This window comes from Merops nubicus, unplaced genomic scaffold, assembly GCF_000691845.1.
Source record: "Merops nubicus isolate BGI_N331 unplaced genomic scaffold, ASM69184v1 scaffold3079, whole genome shotgun sequence".
Taxonomy (NCBI): domain Eukaryota; kingdom Metazoa; phylum Chordata; class Aves; order Coraciiformes; family Meropidae; genus Merops; species Merops nubicus.
In genome coordinates, this window is record NW_008632852.1 from 1 (window position 1) to 22478 (window position 22478).

The 22478-nt window shown below is 43.6% G+C and overlaps 1 protein-coding gene across 2 annotated transcripts; it reads left to right on the forward strand.

Moving 5' to 3' along the window:
• The first annotated feature begins 84 nt into the window (after positions 1-84).
• On the forward strand, positions 85-11077 carry MFSD1 (major facilitator superfamily domain containing 1). 2 transcript variants are annotated; one of them, XM_008948014.1, is made up of 13 exons: positions 85-194; positions 549-591; positions 1136-1203; positions 2061-2169; positions 3312-3414; positions 4430-4528; positions 5301-5412; positions 6948-7004; positions 7348-7504; positions 8148-8245; positions 9373-9485; positions 9964-10011; positions 11013-11077. In XM_008948014.1, the coding sequence occupies exons 1-13, from the start codon at positions 85-87 to the stop codon at positions 11075-11077; spliced, it is 1182 nt and encodes a 393-aa protein (XP_008946262.1). The 2 variants fall into 2 exon arrangements, with proteins under 2 accessions (XP_008946262.1, XP_008946264.1); XM_008948016.1 differs by having other exon boundaries at positions 87-125.
• Positions 11078-22478: the final 11401 nt, after the last annotated feature.

Below are 22478 nucleotides of genomic sequence, written 5' to 3' on the forward strand. Positions count from 1 at the left end.
GGCAGTTCCCAGTGGGTGCCTGGCCTGTGGCCCGGTAACTGCCCTAGAAGCGACTTCTTGAATCCCCTTCTCCTCACGTAGGACATGAAGGTGAACACGGCGCAGTTCATGGCGCTCTATGCCTGGTATTCCTGGCCCAACGTGGTTCTTTGCTTCTTTGGAGGTTTTCTGATAGACAGAGTTTTTGGGATACGGTAAGTGTGATGTTGGTGTCACTCCTGTGATAGGTGTGAAGTGTGTGTGAACCATGGGCTTTATAACATACACTTTTTTTCAGATTATAATAAGCTTTCTCAACTATTTTTCCCATATCATCTAGGAATTTCCACTGCTACAAATAACCTTCCTCCCTTTGTGGCTTAAAAAAATTGGCTTCAGTGAAGCCAGCCTGTATGACTATTTAAGGAAGCAGTCAAGTTGTAGCATTTATTATGGAGGCTTTTTATTGCATGTCAACCTCCCCTTGTTTCTCAGCTGTAGGCCTAAAATAGACTTTTACAGGAAAAGGAATTGTAGCTATGCATTAATTGATTTTATTTTTCTTACAGGTTGGGCACGATAATATTTAGTGTCTTTGTTTGTATCGGGCAGGTAAGTGGAGATGTGAGGGTGAGGGATGATGTGACTGGAGCTTCTCTAATAAGGCTGTGGAGAAAAAGCCAAAATGGCTTCTCGTGCAGTAGGGATAATTCAGCTGGGAGTAGGCAGGTGAGGAGACCTGAAATGAGAGAACCCTGAATTGTAGTGGGGTAGCTGGGAACAAATAGGGGAACTGGCGACTTTGAAAGATGAGTGGAATAAGGATGTGAAGGAACCAAATGTTTTATCTGTTTGATGTGAAACTACTGTGCAGGTGTATTGGGGTGGGTATGATGATAGAGGTGCAGCATGACCTGAGTCCCTAGAGGTGTTCCCTGAGCGTAGGTTCAGGGTGGGCTGGGTTGGATATTGTGGAGTCTGCAGGATGATGAATAAGGCAGAGGAAGAAAAGGCAAAAAGCTTGGCTTAAGAAGGGTGTGAAGTACTTCTGCAGGTATGGGAAGGGAAGAGCATTTTTGTCTTGAGATGATTCTAGTTTGTATGGTTGTGTACATCAAATATAACATTTTTTTTCCCTTAAATGTTTATCTGGCAGGTAATTTTTGCTTTGGGAGCACTACTTAATACTTTCTGGCTGATGGATGTGGGCAGATTTGTCTTTGGGTAAGTCTAGAAGAGTATAGTTGGTGCTGGCTGAGGTAGGGACCAACTCTGTGTTCCAAAAAGCAGCTGTCATGTTAAACCTGGAGACAAAATTGTTGGATTTTGAGGCAGCTATAAAGCCAAAGCATGTAAGTTCTTGGGTCATGTTCTCAGTCTAACTTAAAAAGTTAGAAAACACAAAAACAGGACTTTGCAGGGCTTACTGAATTCAGAAATTCTGAAACTACCCAAATAGAGACTTGCAGTAAGTTGATGAAACTGTGCTAGTTCCTCTTCCTGTCTTAATTCTCCCTTTCCTGAGTAAAGAGACTTCTTAGGGATGAAAAATAAAACAGAACTTCTTAGGGATGAAAAATAAAACAGAACTTCTATGGTGGCAAAAAAGGAGAGCAAACGTCAGCAGAGATCTCCAAGCTGTGAATGTGGCACAGCATAAATATGTTAGAAAACCTGACCAACTTTGTAGGGGGCTGAGCAGGTGACTCCATTAAATTCTAATTCCAGGTTAAATGATAAGATTCCTGCTTTCATTAGGGTCAGGATTTATCCCACTTGGTTCTCTAATGCAAAAGAGAAAGGAGAAGCTGCTTCCCTGTTGATTTAATTTCTGTAAATGACCCAAGGCAATTATAATTGCTCCTAGACTATTTAAGACACCTTGTGCTCTGAATTGTCCTTAAGATACTGCAGCTCTCTTTTCAATAAGACTTTTATTGCCTTGCTTATATATTAGGTGTATCTGTACACAGATAAATTTCTCTGAAATACTGTCAGCTTGCTGTTGCCATCAACTGACGGACTCTTGGTGTTTTACATGTGCAATTAATGTTTTCTTTTGTGGTTTTTTTTTTCCCTAGAATAGGTGGAGAGTCCTTAGCAGTGGCCCAAAACACCTATGCAGTCAGCTGGTTTAAAGGCAAGGAGTTAAATCTCGTGTTTGGATTACAGCTGAGCATGGCCAGAATTGTGAGTAAAACTGTCAGTGTAAAGTAATTGTAAAACTCTGTAGCTTTAATTCATAGGCTTTAAGGTGTACATCTTGTCTTGGCAGCAAGACAGGTGGGAAACAGCATTTCTGATGCTCCCCAGGGAGTTGTGAATTTAGAATGTTAACTTGTGGAAAATAGGTAAAAGGATACACAAGGGAGTGGGTTAAAACAGGTTTGTTAGAACCTGTCCAGCTTCTGCAGAAGCCTGGTGATGGTATTGGCAGAGATTCCTTGGTGGGACAGTCACAGTGCTGCATTTCATCACACTAATTGATGTTTGGCTTAGCTGTGTGTAGCTTGTGGATTGGGGAACCACGTGCAGGCTCTGATGGATGAGTTGGGACGGCTGCTTTAAGAATTCCCATCCTTATTTATGACCCTAAGATGGTTTTGTCCCTGTTGCTGGTTGTGGTGGGAAATGTGTGACTGGATCTTGGCTGTGCTGTTCATCTGGATTGGATCTAATCATTAAAGTGCTGAGAGAGGTGGGTTTACACCAATGCTGTGAATGAGGGGAGTGGAGACTTCTCTTCTCTTAGAGGTCCTCTTTATCAGCCTGTGGTGTTTTGAACCACCAGCTTCTACCTCAGTGAAAGAGAATTGGAAGGTCACAGCTGGGCCTGGGTGGGTGGTCAGGCTGTTACTCATCAGCAGTTGCCTTATCTCAGCTGAACTGTAACTAACTGTTGTTAGCCTTGGGATTGCAGCCATGGATCCCTTCTTTGGGGGCCGAAAGGGGGAGCAAAAAAGCTTTCCTGCTTCCTCTCAGGTGGGAATCCTGTCTGCTTTAACAAGTGGTGTTAAATTCAACTGGGTTTACAAGCCAACACGATGTGTGATGTGGATTTTGTGGCACTTCTAATGCCTCTGCTGAAGCAGAGCTGTATAAGATTTCAGTCCTTGCCTGGATATTATTGTTGCAGTGATTAATTTGTTACAAACACCAACCAAACCATCAGGGAATCATTTTATCACTGTTGCTGGTGGTTTATGTTCCATGTGTAGCATCTTTACCTGTTTGCTTGTAACACTGTTCAATAAGCAGTCTGCCAAATGTTTCGTTTGAATTGATAAAACTATGAAATACCTCATTCTTCACATATTGTCTGTTCTACCTAGGGGAGCACAGTGAACATGAATATCATGGGATGGGTGTACTCTCGAGTTCAAGACCTTCTCGGTTATACTGGTCCCAGTACTCTTGGGTTAACGCTCATGATAGGTCAGTAATATTTGGAAGTGATGTTACCTGCTGCTGGTGGAGGGCTCTGAATCTCAACAGTATGCATAGGTGTTGGTGATTTCTTACTGACTTGAAAGTAGGACCAATGTTTGAGATTAAGAGCAATTCAAATACTCCTCGTATCAGTGGTTAATATTCTGGTGCAGAGGGTGTGATGACTGATACAGGGACACCTTATAGCACCTTCTAGTACTGAAAGCTGGGGACAGACTTTTTAGCAGGGCCTGGGAGGACAAGGGGTGATGGTTTAAAACTAAAAGAGGGCAGATTGAGACTAGAGAAAAGGAAGAAATTTTAGCTGTTGCTAAGGGTGGTGAGCCCCTGGCCCAGGTTGCCCAGAGAGGTGGTCGCTGCCCCATCCCTGGAACCATTCCAGGTGAGGTTGGCCGGGGCTCTGAGCAACCTGCTCTAGTTGTGGATGTCCCTGCTCTGTGCAGAGGGGTTGGACTAGATGGCCTTGAAAGGTCCCTTCCCACCCAAACCAGTCTGTGATTTTTTGTGATTGCCAAATTGGAGTTTGTGTCTTATGGAGATGAAATGCTTAACATGCTTGGAGTAAAGGACAGACTCGAAGCACTTCCTGAAGGGTATCATGCCAAAGCTTGCATGCAGTTGTCTGATGTGTAAAAGTGACATTTCAGGTAGCTTTCGGTCTGTGTTCCTGTCCTTCAGAGCCGTGGGTGTTAAGGCCCTAGGGTTGGTAACAAGACTCAGGCTTTGCTTCTGTTATTCCGAGCACAGATAAAGAGCTGAGTGGGAGTGGTGGTAATGTTTTTAAATAAAATAAATATAGTTGTGTTTGTACTCCAGTTCAAGGCAGATGCCTCATGTGGCAGGCTTCTGAGTTATAGAACTTTTGAATATTACACGTAAGACAAGCTGGTGTTAAACTTAGTTTTTATTAGATATGTAAAGATGTGCTACGCTAATTATGCTTAAAAGCCACACTGCTAGTTGAGTTTACAGCTAAACACGTCGCATTGGCTTCTTGCAGGGGGTGTCACTTGTCTCTTCTCACTGTCCTGTGCATTGATGCTTGCTTACTTGGACAGGAGGGCAGAGAAGCTGCTGTCTAAAGAGCAAGGGAAGACGGGTGAGTGGTGTGGGGGGACCTGCCTCAGGCTTCACCCCGTCATTCTGGAGCAGACCTTCCCAGTTCCATGGGGCAGGTTTGCCATTTGGGTAAATCAGTGGGTCCTGCTTAATGACTTTTTCACAGTTCCAGCTTTAATCATCATATTTTGTTAGGTTTTAGGTCAGTAGGAAGATTTACTGTTTCAAAGACAAATCTACAAGCAGATCACTGTCAATTGCTTGATTTACAAAGCATGCAGAGAGTCTCCCAGTTCACATGGATTTGATCTGTGCATTGCTACAGGCACTTTTTGCTGGAATTGGGTTTATTTCCTTTAATAGGTGTGCAAAAACATACAGCTCTTCTCCATCCCTGTGTGGTGCCTTGAATTTTCCATATGGGAGAGTTTAGGCTGATTAAAAATAAGCTAAATTTGAGATCTGAGTAAGAGCCTGTAATGGGAGGCTTCAGACCTGAATTCTGTTAGCTCATTAAACATCCCCTTGAACAAGTGTTTCGTGTTTAATTCTGCTGCATGAGATTTTAAGAGGCTTTATAGAACTTGTACATCCAGCTTAACGTGGGAGAGACAATTTGCTCTTGGCTTTGGCACTGTTGATTTAAGACTTGTCTGTTCTTAGCTGACTCTCTGTAAACTCTGGAGTGCAGACAGTGACAGGAACGTGTGCTTTAGCAGTGACTTGTGGTCACCTGCAGATTTATTCAGCGCGGGTGAATTTCAGATCTGCTGATGTTAACTGAAACCATGTTGCCTCTTGCCCTGCTCTAGGTGAAGTGATTAAGCTAACGGATGTGAAGGACTTCTCTTTGTCCTTGTGGCTGATCTTTGTGATCTGTGTCTGTTACTATGCAGCAATTTTTCCTTTCATTGGACTTGGAAAGTAAGTGTCTCTTGCTTCTGCAGCTGCTCCCCTTAAATTTGGCAAGGGTTTCAACTACCTACTTACAGACAGAGAGGTGCAGACAGTATTTAAGAATCCCAGATGGCTACAGAGCCACTGATTTCCCAGCATGGCTCTGTGGGGTTTGTCACTTCTCCTGTGGCATTAAGGGAGGGGATCCTGCCCCTCTGCCCTGCTCTGGGGAGACCCCCCTGCAGTGCTGGGGCAGCTCTGGAGTCCTCAGCACAACAGAGCTGTAATATGATAACAGAGCTGTGGAGTGGGGCCAGAGGAGCCCCAGGAATGACCCGAGGGGGGAACCCCTCTGCTGGGAGACCAGCAGGAGAGAGTTGGGCTTGGGCAGTCTGAGAGGAGAAGACTCCAGCTGGGGAGACCTTCTGGGGGCTTGCCAGGACTTCCAGGGGCCTGTCAGAAAGATGGCGACACACTTCTGAGCAAGGAGTACAGTGGTAGGATGAGAGGTGATGATTTCAAACTAAAAAAGGGAGATTTAGACTAGAAAGAAGGAGGACATATTTGGTGCTGAGGGTGGTGAGCCCCTGGCTCAGGTTGCCCAGAGAGGTGGTCGCTGCCCCATCCCTGGAACCATTCCAGGTGAGGTTGGATGGGGCTTCAGGAGAAATCTACTCTAGTTGCAGGTGTCCCTGCTCCCTACAGGGGGTTGGACTTGATGGCCCTGAAAGGACCCTTCCCACCCAAACAAGTCTATGATTCTGTGATTGTTTGCTATACTTGCAAGACAATGCATACAGGTTCTCTATCTGCTGAGCTTTGTAGGAAGTACCATTGCTTAGTGTGGGCTGGGTTGTCAGATCTCAAAATTAGCAGATACTCCATTTAGTGATTAAAACCTGACACAGGTTTAAAGCACAGTGTGAGCTCTGGACAGCTATTGTGTAGAACTCCTGTACTCAGATTCTATTGCCTGTGAGATGGGGGCTTAAATGTAGTTCCAGCTTCAGACTGGAATTCTCTTCCTCTGATGACTTTGGGAAATATGAAGCTGAAACCTGAAGCATTCATATGCAGGTTTCCTTTTTGAACTACAAACTGATCTAATAGTCAAATGGGTTTTTAATATACTTGGAATTAGAAACAGATTTCTTAAGCTCAATGCATGTTGTGTGTTGAGTGAGATGGAAAAGCCCAAGATGACCTGGGAGAGACCTTACAGTCAGTAATACAGACACTTGTTTTTTTGCTTGTGCATGTATTCTAAAAATTCTCACTTTGATCTCTTACAGGATGCTTATTGCTAATATCTTACTGGGTTACATTTTGGTTATGTACTTCGGATGTTTTCCCCAAAGTGTAATTTGAATAGACAAACGTTTGTATAGTCTAATAATAAGCTTCAAAATGGATTTTAAATGAGGGTCTGTGGTGGGATGTTTATGCCCAAGCTATATAGCTATAATTATAAAGTTCCCTGTAAACAAGATCTTGTGTCTTTGCCTACCTTAATTTTTCTTTCATGCCATAAATTGTTTTTCTAAATCCCTTTTTTTCTCTAGGGTTTTCTTTATTGAGAAGTTCAACTTCTCCTCTCAAGAAGCAAGTGCAATTAACAGGTATGTTGTGGCTGTTTTAACAAATGGGCTGCTGCTGTGTTCTGGGGGTGTGTGTCTGTGTCTTTGGGCTCCAACCATGTGGAAGGAGGCTTGGGATCTCCTCTTGTGGGTGGTGATTTGCATTGAAGTGGACAGTTCTCACGTTGCTCAAGGATTCATTGGGAATTTTGAGTTCTGGAGACTTGTTAGGGGTGGGAGGGGGAAGTTTGTGTGGTTTTTTGCTTATGATCTCACAGGTGACAAGGGAACACAGTGTTTTATCTGGAGACCCTTATATTGTGTAACACCTAAAGCTGTCCATGGCTAGATACTGAGCAGTTCTCTTGCTTTTATTCTTTTGTAGTATTGTGTATATCATATCAGCACCCATGTCCCCCATCTTCGGATTCCTGGTAGATAAACTTGGAAAGAACATCATCTGGGTTTTATGTGCTGTAATCACTACACTTGCTTCTCACATTATGTTGGCTTTCACCTTCTGGAACCCCTGGATAGCAATGGTAACTAGTTTTCTGAGACTTAGAGCTAAATATGATAAAACAAGAAATGGAATTGATGCTGAACTATTCTTCATAGTTTCTGCTGTGTTCTGACTGTTCAGGTAATCCTCAAAAGCTGTGTTGGTATCCCTGACTTTGAGAAGGATACACTATGTGAAACCAAGTATAAAACTAAAGATGGTGAAAGTTAAAAATGCATAATACAGGCAAAACAAACCTGGAAAACCTCAGTAGAAGCCCGTACTGATTTCTCTTTCCTTGAGCAGATTTCCTGAGAAATTGCTTTTGAACCAAGGTTTACAGGCTTAGATACAGTGCTCAACAGTGTATCAGAGCTTAAAAACAAGATCCTTGGTTTTCAGGTATTTTTCTAGTGACCTCCAGCACTGGTCTGCTCCTCTGGATATCGAAGTCAGCATCTTCACTTAATGCTGGTTAGGTGGGGTTTAGTTTGTCAGTGGCTGCTGGGAGAGGTTCTCCTTTTAAACGTGCATATTTATCTAGAATAATATTGCAAAAAGCATTCCTACAGGTTTTTCCCTTTGGGGAGAAGGGAGGGGAACCAATATATTAATGTATTAGAATTTTACAGCAAAAAAGTCTCATCTAACACCTGTTCACTTGTTTTTATTTATTTCACCAGTGTCTGCTTGGAGTGGCCTACTCATTGCTTGCCTGTGCCCTGTGGCCCATGGTGGCCTTTGTTGTTCCAGATCACCAGCTGGGAACTGCTTATGGCTTGTGAGTACTTAAATCAGTCTGTGCTGCTCTAAAGTGACCATCTCCTGATACTATTGAACCAGTGAATATCCAGCAGTTCCAGCTTGGATCGATGGGTTGAGGCCAATGGGGTGAGGTTCAACAAGGCCAAGTGCTAGGACCTGCACTTAGGTCACAATAACCCCCTGCAGTGCTCCAGTCTGGGTAAGGGTGTCTGGAAAGTGCTTGTTGGAAAAGGACCTGGGAGGGTGGGTCAAGGCTGAATATGAGCCAGCATGCCCACGTGGCCAAGAAGGCCACCAGTGTCCTGGCTTGGATCAGCACTAGTGTGGCCAGCAGGACTAAGGCAGGGATCATCCCCATGGACTTGGCACTGGGGAGGCTGCCCTTCAAGTTCTGGGGTCAGTTTTGGACCTGCCACTCCAAGAAGGACCTTGAGGGGCTGGACTGTGGCAAGAGCAGGGTAATAAAGCTGCTTGGGAAGGGTCTAGAGCCCGAGTGTGGTGAGGAGTAGCTGAGGGACCTGGGGGTGCTGAACCTGGAGCAAAGGAGGCTCAGGGGAGACCTTCTGGCTCTTCACAGCTCCCTGGCAGGAGGCTGGAGCCAGGTGGGCTCAGTCTTTCTCCCAAGGAACAAGGGACAGGACAAGAGGGAACGGCCTCATTTTGCCCCAGGGGAGGTTGAGGTTGGCCCTGAGGACTAATTTTTTCCCTGAAAGGGTTGTCCAGGGCTGTCCCAGGCTGCCCAGGGCAGTGGTGGAGTCCCCACCCCTGGAGGGGTTTCCAAGCTGTGGAGATGTGGTGCTGAGGGACATGGGTCAGTGGGTACCTGGCAGTGCTGGGGGAACGTTTGGACTTGATGATCTTGAAGGTCTCTTCTGCTGTGATTGTTTCTAACCCGTTAATGTTTAATAATTCCTCCAAGTTCATTCAACAGGAAGCCCTGTGTGCTTTCAAGATGTGTGTGTGGGGTGAGCCACGTGCTTGAGGTAGATGCACAGAAACTTCTGCAAAAATGTGAAGTCATAACTCTGCCATATGCCATAACATATGGGGAGGAGTTAACCTCATTGCTGTCTCAGGAGCACTAATGATGTCTGCTGTAAAAATACTGTTGTGCCCCGTGGTAATCCTTGGTTCCTGTCTCAGTATGCAGTCCATCCAGAACCTGGGCCTGGCAGTTATTGCTATAGCTGCTGGGATGATCCTGGACACAAGAGGATACTTGTTTCTTGAAGTCTTCTTCAGTGCTTGTGTTTGCTGTAAGTATTAAAAATGGTTTCTGTACATTCAAGAAGCTTTATTAGGCTTTATTCTTAATATTTCCTGTAGACCAGTAGTAACTCCTTTCTTACAGTTAGAGATTTCATCTGGGGCCATGTTGAAAGTAACTCAAACCTAAAAAAGCGTTTTGTGGGTTTCTGGAAGCAATTTAGTGTGAATAGTTTCAGTGTTTGGAAAAAAATGAGTGAGTAAAAGGGTGGATGAATGATACTCTTAAGAGGTGTGCTCCTGAGGGCTATTATTAATATAACTTAGTTAATTAACCTGTTCCTGAGTTCCCAAGCTGCTGATGAGCATAGTGGAATTTTTGCAAGCAGTTAAGAGTTGCTGCTGGCAAAAACCTTCCCTCATAGCTGTCCTGAAAAATCTAGGTTGTTGCTTGGTTGTGTGTTCAAGGTGTTCTCCTGTTGTTGTAAATTTATTGTCAGCTAAAACTGTTCCTTCTTTTCCTTCTAGTGTCACTAATAGCTGTAGTCATGCTGTATTTTGTAAATCACCTCACAGGTAACTGTTTTCAGCTTCTCTCAACAATTGTTTTTATCCTAATTCTTGAAGTACTCAAGCTGAGCTGCTTACAGGTGATGTTGTATGGTCCTCTATCAGGTGCTGGAGCTCATGGCTTTGATACCAGGAGCATCTCTGGATGAGTAATGTCATCCAGAGATGACATCCTGTCCTTGTAATGTCATTGTGTAATTCCATGAACTTTGCTGTGATGTTACATCTCATCAGCAGGGTAGTGGTACCTGTCCTGTCAGCTGACTTGAATAAATGTATAGGATAGGACAAGGGGAATAGCTTCAAACTGGAAGAGGATAGATTTAGCATAGAAATTAGAAAGAAGTTCTTCAGTATGAGGATGGTGAGACACTGGCATAGGTTGCCCAGGGAAGCTGTGAATGCCCCATCACTTGGAGGCATCAAGATGAGGTTGGATGGGTCTTTGAGCAACCTGATCTAGTGGGAGGTGTCCCTGCCCATGGCAGGGTGTTGGAACTAGGTGATCTTTAAAGTCACTTCTAACCCAAACCATTCTATGATTCTGTGAAGTGTTTTCTAAACTGCATATCAAACTTGACTATATATGTTTTCAAATATAAAAAAATTGATTCTGTGGACTTTCCTTCCAAAAGCAGTGTTTTCCCTCAACCGTTCTTTAAAGCAGTAACTAATGAAAGATCTGGAAGAGATACTAATTTGTTTCTTTCAAAGTTACTTCCAATTTTTTCACTTTATAGAGTATTATGGTGAGTTGCAGAGAAACTTTGTTACTCAACAGAAAACTGGATCAGATTTGAGCTTATTTTGGGTCTTGATTTTGCTTGCGTGGTGGTTATGAACATGTTGCTCATTATTTTTACCTCAGTTTCTGCTTTTGTAAAGTTACTCCACTGATTTATTCAGTCAAGTGCTCAGAGAACTTCTGTAGTGAGGTATAATATCAAAGATCTAATCCAAAAAGACCATTTTTAAAAGTTTGAAAATGTGTATTACTTCTCTGGCAGGTGGTGATCTCAACTGGTCTGCAAAGAAAAGGGAAAAAATGCAAAAAGTAGCTGCAACTGAGTAAGTATAGAGAACAGTGTCCTTGTGAAATGTTTAACCTGAATTAAGCAGGTTATTGTCTGCAGTCAGTCTCTTTTGTAGGTCTGCCATTTGTGTTGAATGTTATTTTCTTTCTTGCCAGTCAGTAGTAGGATTTCATTTTCCTGCCTCCTGTGAACAACTAATTAGAGCAAGTAGCAATTAAGCAGGTGCCCTTTCCTGCAACTTCCTTGTTAGTGGCTTTCCATCTGAATGGAACTGAGGTGTGTTTAGAAAATGTGCTTCATTTCTATCAGGTGTTCCTGACCCAGTCAGCAGCAAACATGACCTGGGTTTAATGTCAGGTAATGTATGGCCCAGTTATTTTAAGTGTCATTAAAAGTTAGATCTCTCTTCAGAAGAAACTCCACTTTGGTCACATCCCTTTGACTTCCAGCTTGCTCCTCTTGCTGTCTTATTTAGAAGTCTTAATTCAGCTTGTCTCTGAAAATTGTGGCTTGAGTCTAAATTGCAGTGGTGATGTGAAACTGGTTAGATCTGCGTTACAAAGATTGATTGCAGCAAAAAGTTGCCACTTTTAGAAAAAAAAAAAAAAAAATGGGGCAGAGCTATTCCAGTAGAGTGAAATCTGCTTCATTTAAAAGGAAACTCTTGAGGTGGGCTTATGGCAGGAATTGTCAAAATAAACAAATTTTGATAGTTCATCCAATTAAGCAAATGTGGTTTTGTGGGAGACTGTGTCCTGCTTTCCTCTCTAATAGGGAATAAGGACAACAATGCTCTTCAGAGTAGTGACTTAAATCCTTTTCCTTGGTCTTGACAAAACACTAGTGAGGTGTTACGGGTCCGTCGCTGTGTTGCTAACAGCTGGAAGTGGGTGCTCTTGCTTTTTGAGAGTGATGTGTGATCAAATGTAGAGGAATCATCACCTGCTGTCGGGAATCCCTGGAATTCTAGGGCGCTGGATTTATCCCCACTGCTGAGCAGAAAGTGTACCTGGGTTTCTGTTTCCTTCTCTGAGAGTTTTACCCCTCATTCAGCAACCTCAGAACATTGTTACCTCTTCCTAGTTCTACTTAGTCCTGCCAGGATTAAGAAGACATGCCTTGGAGAATGTCATGTTGATGGGCCTGAAGTACTGATTAATCTAAAAAATATTTAAAGCAAAATTTAATTTGCTTAAGGGTAGAGCAAGTCTAAAAAGGTTCTGCTCTTCTCATGTGAATTTGTTTTGAGGAGACTGTTTGAGAACTGTTGGAGAGGACACAGTGTGTGTATTTTTATGTCTCCAGTCATAGCTGAGTTCCACATTTGTCATGTGGAAGAGTCAATGTGCAGTGAGTTGCAGCTTTCAGAAGAACATCTGTAGAGTTCAAGCTGCTTGTGTGTGATCACCACAGCTTTTTATCTTTTGAAGTGCTTCCTGTTCTGACCTAATTCAGCTCAGTGAGTCTCTTCAGATGTTCAAGTTCACTTCCCTGTAATGCTGTTGGACTCCTTTACTTTTTAATGGGTAACTGCAGTTCCCCTGCAGAGCCTCTACATCTCACAGCTTATATATAAAAGTTTATTCTAGATCAATGCATTGCTAACAAGTTGTCTCTTACAAATGGGCTTTATGAACTTCTCTAAACATGGACTCTGTCCATATGATGATAATTAGTCCTAAAAAATCCAAAATACCTGTTAACAAGGTCTAGGCAGGTGACCTGTAGGCTTTAACATGGTTTTGTTTCTTGTCCTGATTTGGGGGATTTTTTACATGTGGATCTTGAGGAAAGCTTAAGGAAAGTAAAACCTCCCTAGACTCTGTGAGCATGCTGGCTTAGTTTGGATGAGTATCACCCTTGAGCCAAAAGGTCACAGCTGGTTTTTAGTACAAATGTGACAAAAATAAACCCCCCAAGCCCCCTTGTACCCAGGAGCAAAGGAAATGATGTCCACACAGAGCTGCTGTTCAGCCTGCCTGGCCCAGGTGGGATGAGTGTGATGTTTCCAGTACTGATGGTGAAATTTGGCTTTGTATTAGTGTGTGCCTTAGAACTATGTTGTCAGTAATTCTTATTACAATGTGTTTTTCAGAAAAGAAATTTGACTAGCAAATATCATCCAGAAGTGGGGAGCATTTGATCAGCATCATGTCAACTGGAAGAATTAGTGTTGTTTAGCTTGGTGGCTCTGCACAGTAGTTCTTTGGAAAAGGATCTAACATGCTGGGGATTTTACAGCGAACGGCTGCGTTTTATGCTTCATAACCAGTTTTAACTAATGCCAAATCATCTCTTAATTTGCACAGAATGGGTTTAGAGCGTTTGCACTGTTTAAGCTCTGTCACAGGAGGGGGGGACTCTGCAACCCCAGACAAACGTGTTCATCTGAAGATAAAGACGAGTATAAAGTGCCTCTATGTGCAGCACTGCTGTCTTGGTGAGGGTGAAGGTCTCTTAACATGGCATTTTATGTTCTTTCCGTACTAAGGCTCTTACAGAGCAGGGAAACGGGTCACTGCTGCTGCCTTTGTCACTGTCTTAATGCAACCCATTGTCTCAAGCTAAGTGTATTTAGAGCTTTTAGATCCCTTTCTCGTTAAGACTTACATGGAAAAAGAGCAGCAGCGCTCTGTACTGACTCTTTTGTAGGAAACTGCTATAGATTCTGAAGACTGCTGAGCAGTCTTATATTTGCATTTTTGACAACTATTTTTTGTATTGTAATCTTCATTTTAAGGAAAGGTTTAATAAAGAGATAGTAAAAATTGTTACAAAAGCTCGCTGAGCACGTTGTAATCTGTGAAAGATGGAAAGGTTTCTCCTTCTCCTGAAGTCTTGCAATCCAAATAAAGGAAACTGCAGAAAACAGCCTCTCTCTTTCTTTACACTGAATTAGAGTAATCCACACGCATCTCCCAGTTTCTCAATCTGAGACCCAGTATTCATCGGTGAATGTGACAGGCGTTCTCTGGGTCTCAAAAATAAAACTGCACACGCCAGCTAAAGTTGCTTGGGTTTGCACTCCTCAGTGCAAATATCTTAACCCAATTTTCTTTTCCAGAGCAGAAGAACAAGAGCGACTCAGACGTCAAAATGAAGATGACTTGGCTAAATTACGGCCAAAAGCTGATGACTTTAGTTTAAGGAATAAATACCTCTCCAAACTAGGCGCTCAGGTATTGTTGATGAAGTAGGGGGTTTAATCATTAAGACTAGAACAATGAGATGTTTATTTTTAGAACGTGGCTTATTATTTCAAATAGCCAACGAATCAAACTCTGATTAAAATGCTAAATTTAGTCTCACTCTCAGAAACGAATTCTCAGCACTGTGAATTAGAAATCTAATGAAGAAAGTGAATCAATGGCTGGTGAACCAAATCAGTTGAGGAGCAGGCTTATGATGATGCATGATTTCTTAATTTTATTGTATTTTGCAGCTGCCAGATAATTACTCTTCCTATTTCTCGACAATGGCACACAGAAGCGTGTTGAAATAGCATCTTGCCCCACTTGCAAAAGCAGAAATGCACTGAAGGCTCCTGCTACACAACACTTTCGTTTCCAGTACAGACAACTACCCCAACACAAGCAGAATGCTGCACCACACTTTCTGTGAGCATAGATCCTATTTTTAAAATACTGGGCTTAAATATTTACCCTCCACGTGGGGGGTAAGTAACACGGATACTGCTGAAGAACCGTCTGGCTGTTTCTTTAAGCCTCCGAGAAACGTCCTGCACCCTCATGTCCCCAAATGCTCAGTGAGTAGCTTGATTCTGTAGTTGAGACTTGATCTCTTCTGGCTGCACAACGATGTCTGAGATGGGAGAGCTTTATTTCAGTTACCAAACTGCTGGAAATGAGCCTTGGTGTAGGTATAGGCTATTTAGCCTCTCAAGTTGGACAGCTTTGTTGCCATATTACAAGTGGTCTGTTTTATTTTTCTTAGAGAAAAATGTGAGGAAGGACTACCAGCCAATATAAAATTCTAGCATTGCAGGTATAAAATTCCAGTATTACAGACCAAAAGGTGCTAGCCCTTCAATTTAACACTAGATGACAGGCTTAGCAATAAACCTCAGGCAAATCCTGATTAATGTGAAAATTGGTGTATTTTTAAAAGGTTGTGACTAAACATGATGAAAAGAGTTAAATGCAAGAACAGGAGTTTGGCATTCAGTGGAAGAATGTTCAATTTTATAAGGAATTTTAATGTTTTTCCTGTAATTTCAGTGGAAGGCTTGTTGCTGAATAGCAAGGTACTCCTGCAGCATGCCTTTTTCTCTTGTTTTTATTCATGATAAAGGCTCACTTATGTAATTGAACAAACTATTCTTAAACTAAGCTAATTTGCTTGAAAAGGTAAAAGCAGCTGGCTTGGTGGAGCACTAAGTACACTAGAGGATGAGGTGCACAGGGCTGGGTGAGCTTTCCTTGGCTGTCCTCGGGGAGTCCTTGTGTGCCACAAAATGCTGAAGAGCCTTTGACAAAGGGCTTGACTGCAGAAGAAGTGGTTTGTTATAATAAAAATATTACATTATACCAGTAATATTTTTTTTTTTCCTGTGGTAATTTAAGCAGACCTTGTGGAACTGGTGGTCTTAAGGTTTGTTTTATAAAGATAGTTCAGTGGAGATATTCTTTGTCTTCCTGAAAGACTAAGATCATCTGAAAGACTAAACCAGGACTATTTTGTTTAGTAGTTCTGGATTCTGAAGAACAACCCAGGAAAATAAAGCAGAAGGGAGCTGAAGGGGACAGCATACACTGACCTGTGAGGGTCTTTATCAGTGCTTTCTACACTCCCTTTGAGAACCGAACACTATGGGCTCTGGGGCTGGTGGAAGCAAGATGGTTGGTGTTTCCTTGTCAGCTTGTGAATTCCGGGGCTGTTTTAATAAAAGTTTTAAATGGTTACCAGCACCTGTAGTTTTCTTACTCTCTTCAGTGGTGCGTTGTTGCCTTTGGGGGTTGTCACTTGGTTTGGTTTCATGTTGTTGAACAAGCCTGACTTTTGCTTTTCCTATGTAGAGTTTTGGGGGAAGTGTGTCTTTGAGGATCCAAAGACAAAATGTCCCCCAGTTCCTCTGCTGATGGGTCGATGCATTTTTAATTTTTCTTTTTCTTGGGGAGCAGGGGAATTGGATTCATTAGATTCTTGTTCCTCTGTTGCTCTTCGTTTTCTTCAGGCAACTGTTTCTTCTCTAATTCTGACATGTTATGGTTGGAGGTAACTCCTGTTGTTAGAAATAGGTTGGCATTTTGTGTGTGACATGGCAGCGGCCATGAACTTAATGTCTTGTTGGAACTTTATTTTCAGTTCTGAAACTATGCACTTGAGCAACTTGCTGAAGTACTGTGGTGGACTTCTGCTGGTGGTGTAACTTCACATGCCATCTCAACTCTAAACTCCTTCAGCTTTCCTTTCTCAGGGATTTCACCCCAGTGATTCCCTTTACCTCGCTTTTTCAGCTGTGGATGTGGAGCATGGAAGCCATCTGGTTAGACCCACCAGGATGATCCTGGGGAATGTGACCCTGCTTTAGCAGGGGGGCTGGAGGAGGTGATCTTCAGAGTACCTTTCCAACTCCTACAATACTTGGGATTCTGGGGTGTGGCTTTTGGTCCCATATCTCATTCGTCTAAGAAATTTCTGGTAGGATGGAGGCTTCCTCTTTCTGTCTCCAGCCCTTTTGCTTCCAGCCTTGTGTTAGAAAGTCATGATGCTGTGTTTGAGCTTCAGGCTTTTAGTGCATTCTTCAGAAGAGTCAGTAAATATGGTACTAAATATTTCCACACACTATTTTATTGAATTTGCCTGGGCAAATTTCTGAGGAAGATGCAACTCATGAAGAATGTAAATGTTACCTGTTGCCACTGTTAATTCTGTGGCTCCTGTGGGGTACCCCCAGTCAGGTTACCCAGAGCTGCTGTAACTTTGGGGTGGAGAACCAGGATGGTCTGGGTAGGAAGGGACCTTTAAAGGTCATCTAGTCCAGCCCCACTGCAGGGAGCAGGGACATCTGCAAATGGAGCAGGTTGCTGAGAGCCACATCCAACCTCATGTTCCTGTCTGTTGAGTGTGGTTTTGAGGTTCACCACTGTAGGTGTTCTCTTATTGCTTCTCCTGTTGTGCGGATGGTCAGAGGCAAAGCAGAGCTGCCTCTCTGAGTAATGTGAAAACAGGACAAGAGGAAATGGCCTCAAGTTGTGCCAGGGGAGGTTTAGGTTTGACATGAAGAAGAAATTCTTCCCCAAAAGGGTTGTCTAGGGCATGCCAGGCTGCCCAGGGCAGTGGTGGAGTCCCCATCCCTGGAGGGGTTTCCAAGCCATGGAGATGTGGTGCTGGGGGACATGGGTCAGTGGGGACCTGGCAGTGCTGGGGGAACAGTTGGACTTGATGATTTCCAAGGTCTCTTCCAACCAGAAGGATTTGATGATTCCAAGAGTCATGCGGTGCTCTGTTGGATGGGGCAGATGTGCATTGATGGGAATGAGAAGAACCAAACCCCTGGTCTGATGCATACACAGTGAGCTCTTTCACCCAGACCTGTTCAAAAGGAAATTTTTAAAGCACAGAAACACCCTGTAAATATTTAACGTTCCCATGCACATGAATTGTGAAGTAAGTGTCTTTTTCAAACATTCAGTAACAGTAGCTGCCCAAATGCCACTCAGTGCTTCAGGTCTGTGTTGCTCTCCAAGTATGCAAATATTTTTGAGATTGTCATAAATATTGGTCGCTAAATGCATTTGTGCCATAAAGTTAGTAATTAATAGTTTCCTTTAAATAAGGAGAAAACCTTTGTAAAGTGGAACTTGTTCTGTCTGTTGAGTGTGGGCTCTGTTTGTATCAGCATGAGGAGAACTGGCTACCTGAAGCAGTTGCCATGTCCTGGCCATCTGATCTGTCCTGAGAGAAGCTGCCACTGCTGTTGCAGAGATAACTTGAAAAACATCTTTTAAAAAGAGGAGTTGTTGTTTGGGTTTTTTTTGCCAAGTTCCTTAAAGCTGAATTTTACAAAGAGGAACCATTTTTTTGGCTCTTCCCAAGCTTTCTGGGCTTCTTAGGCACATACCACGACTGCTTTTCTGCTTTCTTTTGACTCTGATGCCTGTGTGGTTGTGGTTGGGCAGTGTCCAGCCATGGCACTTGTAATCAGCCCCTAGGGCAGTTCCTCTGAGTCTTGTGGTACTTCTTGGTCTCCTAAGGCGGGCAGCTCCTGGTGTCTTGCCTTGCTTCCTTGCTGGATAGTTGCTACTCCCAGCTGGCTTGGAAGGAGGAGTGTGACTCAAACATTGTGGGCAGTAACTGGTCTACAGTTGCCTGCAGCTCAGATTTGAGTTTGGAAGCAATTGGCAGTTTCTAGGAACAACAACTCAATTATGTTTTTTGTTTTGGTGCCTGCCAAGGTCCTTACCAGGTCCTTGCACATGAAGTTTTGTACAGCGAGTTGAAGCTTGTTCCTGTCCTGTTGTGCCCATGGTGTTTAAATAGCCTGTAATGGGGTCTGACCTTGTGGGAGGGAAGAAATCAGGAGCTCCCCATTCCTCTGAGCTCCAGCCTAGCTGTTCTGTTGAGCTGCCTTTGTAGAGAGCACAGAAGGTTTCTGAGCCAGACCGTTCCTGAAGCAACACCAAATGTGATGTAGGTGTGGCATTAAGATGTGACCATGCAAATACCATGTTCACATTTTTAACTGCCTTATGTGAATAATAATTCTGTTACTTGTTCCAAAATACACTGTCTGTAAGGTCAAAGCCTCTTTGTAGTATATTTAGTGGCCCTGGCTAGCAACAGAAGGGGCTTCTGCCTTGTAGAGAAGGTGCTGATGTGATGGACCACCCAAGGAACAGCAGCAACAAGGAAGAAAATGTGATGACTAGCTGCTGGAGGGGTGAAGGCAGAGCCAGGCTGGGGAGGAGTTTCCTCAAGTTGTGTGTTTGTTGCTATCTGAGAAAATCTAGGTATCGTTCCCCCTTTCCCAGAGGAGCAGGGAAGAGATGTTTGTCTGCTTTCTGGTGTCCTCTTAGTCCCATTTAGAAAATCCTAATATCATTTGTGTAAATAACGTTTTTGTTTAAGTTTGTACCTGACAGACCTGCTGAGTCTCCCAGGTTTGTTAGCAGGCACCCCACCCCATTCTAAAGAGGACAAGGGTCAAACCAAGAAATAACTGAAAGTCTTTTTGTTCTTAATTTAGATGAGAGCTTGGTCACCTTCTGCATGTGGTCACCTGAGCCAGAGCTGTTAGAGTTTTCTCCTGGCAGGATTGATGGCATGTGCCTCCTGGTGAGCCTCTCTGCTTTTATCTACTTGGGATGCTTGTTTTACACACTCATGTCAGGCCCTATCTGGGTTTGTCTTCTGTCATAAACTAACAGCATGACCCCCTTGGAGCATCTCTGTCTGAGCTGTGGGCTCTTGGGTCATCACATCACTCCTGAGACACTCCCTGGGGTCTCCCAGGGTCCTGACTGACTCCTCTCTGCCCAGCCTCTGTTTGGCCTTCATACTTCCTGCAGAACCCTTCCAGGCATGACACATGCTGTGCCCTGAGTGTGAAAAGGGTTGTAGCCCTCACTAGGTAGTGAGATAAGTAACTTAAATATCTCAAAATCTGTAACTTACTGCTTGGCTCCTACCAATTTCTTCATAATCTACTTTAGATAACTTGAGCAGCAAACCTTTATTTGGCTGTCTCTTAATATTTTGATCCTTTGAAAAACCCTTTTGTGTGATCGGGATGCAATGTTCCTGGTGTTATCCAGGGATGAGTGTCCAGGGTTGCTGGACAATGCTCACCCTCTGAAGGTAGGGGAGATGGCTCTGGGCTGGTGGATGAAATCAGGAGGGAAAAGGTGACAAGTGAGGTTTGTTCCAACCAATGCTCCTGTTCTTTGGGTTATTTGTCACTAGAGGTCAGCACTGCAACGTTAATACACAAGAAATGTTTTCTGTATTGGTACCAAAAAAGTCTTCTTTGAAGGCTGCAACTGCTGTTATTCATTTTTGTCACTTAAATGACTATGGAGGTTGGTTTTCAAAGACAAACGTTCATACCAACAGTCCTCAGAAGGAACAGGTCGCTTTTGTTTCTTCTCATGCAAATGGAACAGGGCAGGGTAATAAAGTGACCAAATTTGCCTTTTTTTACAGCTGAATCGCAGGATGGTTGAGGTGGGAAGGGACCTCTGGAGATCACCTAGTCCTGCTCGAGCAATGGTAAACCTGTGTGTCTGACTTTCTGAAATGCCAGCCCATCTGTGTCCCCTGCCTGATGCTGCCCTGATTTGCTGCTCACACTGCTACAGTTGCCTTCCATCCCGTTTTTGGAAAGACTGCCTGTTCCCCACAGCTCTGTTGGGTAATCTGGTGGAGATGCTGGTTAACTCGGTTCCAGCCCAGGGCAGAACTAACCATGCGGCAAACCATGGCCCCTGGTTCTTGAGGTGGGTGACACCACAGCCCCATTCCCAAACTGGAGCTGCCAGCTGGCAGTGTTGGCATCCTCAGCAGAAATCCTCTTGACCCCAGTTGGATGCATTTTGAGAAGCCTGAGGCTGCATAAAATGATGTAGGTGTCAGTTCTAGCTGTAGTGACCCCTGCTGTCATCCATCATCCATGCAAAGCAAAATTATTTAAAATAACTCCAAAAAAATCCAACCCTCTGGAGTGGATGGAAGAGAAGGGTCCAAAAAGTCCTCAAATTTTGCAGTCTCAGACCTAGATGATGCCCTCCATAGGGAAGTGTTAGGTGTGCTCAGTGGTTTCTTACATAGCTGAGCGTGTGCTCAGGCACAGGGAGCTGCTGACCCCTTTCATGAAGAGCCTATGCTGTTCCCATCACAAAACCCTCTTGTTTGCTCTAACTTCACTTCTGTCAAGAGCTCATTCTCTTGATACAGTCTTGGTGGGTTGCAGCAGGATGGAGAAGCTTCTGCTGCATGGAGTCTTGGTCTGACCAGGTAGTTACATCCCCCAGACCCCTCAGTTCTCTTCAGTTTCCAAACTGGGTAAATTCCTGGTGTGTTACTGAGCAGTTTTGGGGTGTGTGTGTCATGGGGCAGCTTTGTCTGATCTGCCTGGAAAGGTGCTATGGGAGAGGCTTCAGCTGGGTCCTGTGGCTGGACCTGACCTTCAGAAGAAAACCATAGAATAGTTTGAGTTGGAAAGGATCTTAAAGCTCATCTAGCTCATCCCCATGGGCAGGGACACCTGCCACTAGACCAGGTTGCTCAAAGCTCTGTCCAACCTGGTCTTGAACACCTCCAATTATGGAGCATCCGGTTTCCCTGGACAACCTGTTCTGGTGTCTCACAACCCTCACAGTGAAGAACTTCTTCCTAATTTCTAATCTAAATCTTCCATCTTGCTGTTTGAAGCCATTACCCCTCATTCTATCACTATAAGCCCTTGTAAAAAGTCCCTCCCCATCCTTCTTGTAGGCACCCTGCAGAGGCTGGAAAGCTGCCAGAAGGTCTACCCAGAGCCTTCTCTTCCCCAGGCTGACCAACCCCAACTCTCTCAGCCTGTCCTTGTAGGAGAGATGTTCTAGCCCTTTGATCATCTTCATGGCCTCCTCTGGGCTTGCTCCAACAGGTCCACATCCTTCATGTATCAGAAGCTTCAGAACTGGATGACATATTCCAGCTACATATCCATCTTAAGATATCTTTCGATTTAGGGCTGAAATCTCTGTTCTGAAAGCAAAAGTTGGGGCCTTCCAGCAAACCGAAGGATGGAAATAATAGTTCCTGTTCTGTTTCTTCTGAACAAGCAAATTCCCCTTTCTTGTGTTTTTATATAGCATCTGCAGATCTGTAAACATCAGGTGGTTCCTCAAATTATTAAAATCTATGTTGCTGTGGTATCATAATTAATTGACTTGTTTACATGTTTACCAAGCTCTGTCTGTAGCTATAAACCAGCTGTTAATGTCAGTAATTCCAAACTCCCTGTCAGTTGAAGTGATGATTGAACATAACTGGCCACTTGAAGATAAGTGAAGTAACTGCGCCAGGGCAGCTGGGGTGAAATGGGTCACTCATGGCTGCTGCCAATGGATGAAGAGGTCTCAGGTGCCACTTAAACGCTTAGAAGAAATTGGTCTTTTAAAAGGGGCTTAATAGGCTTTTAAAAAAACTCTACTATATTCGCAGAGCCAGTAAACGTCTACAGGTGATCATTACATATTTTATTTAATATTATTATATTTTTAGGTGAATCTTTTATGGGGTTTATTTTATATTGTAGTAGTGAACAAATCAGCTTGGATCTGTTGGTGAAACTGAGGTCTGTTGGGGAACTGTCTCTTAAAACACCTTCATGGTGTTCCCCATTGGCCAGTTCCATGCTGGGTGGTGTTGGGAAATCTCTTACAGTCAGTTTTTCTGGATAAACCAACCTGCTAACCAGAGTTTAAAGCCATC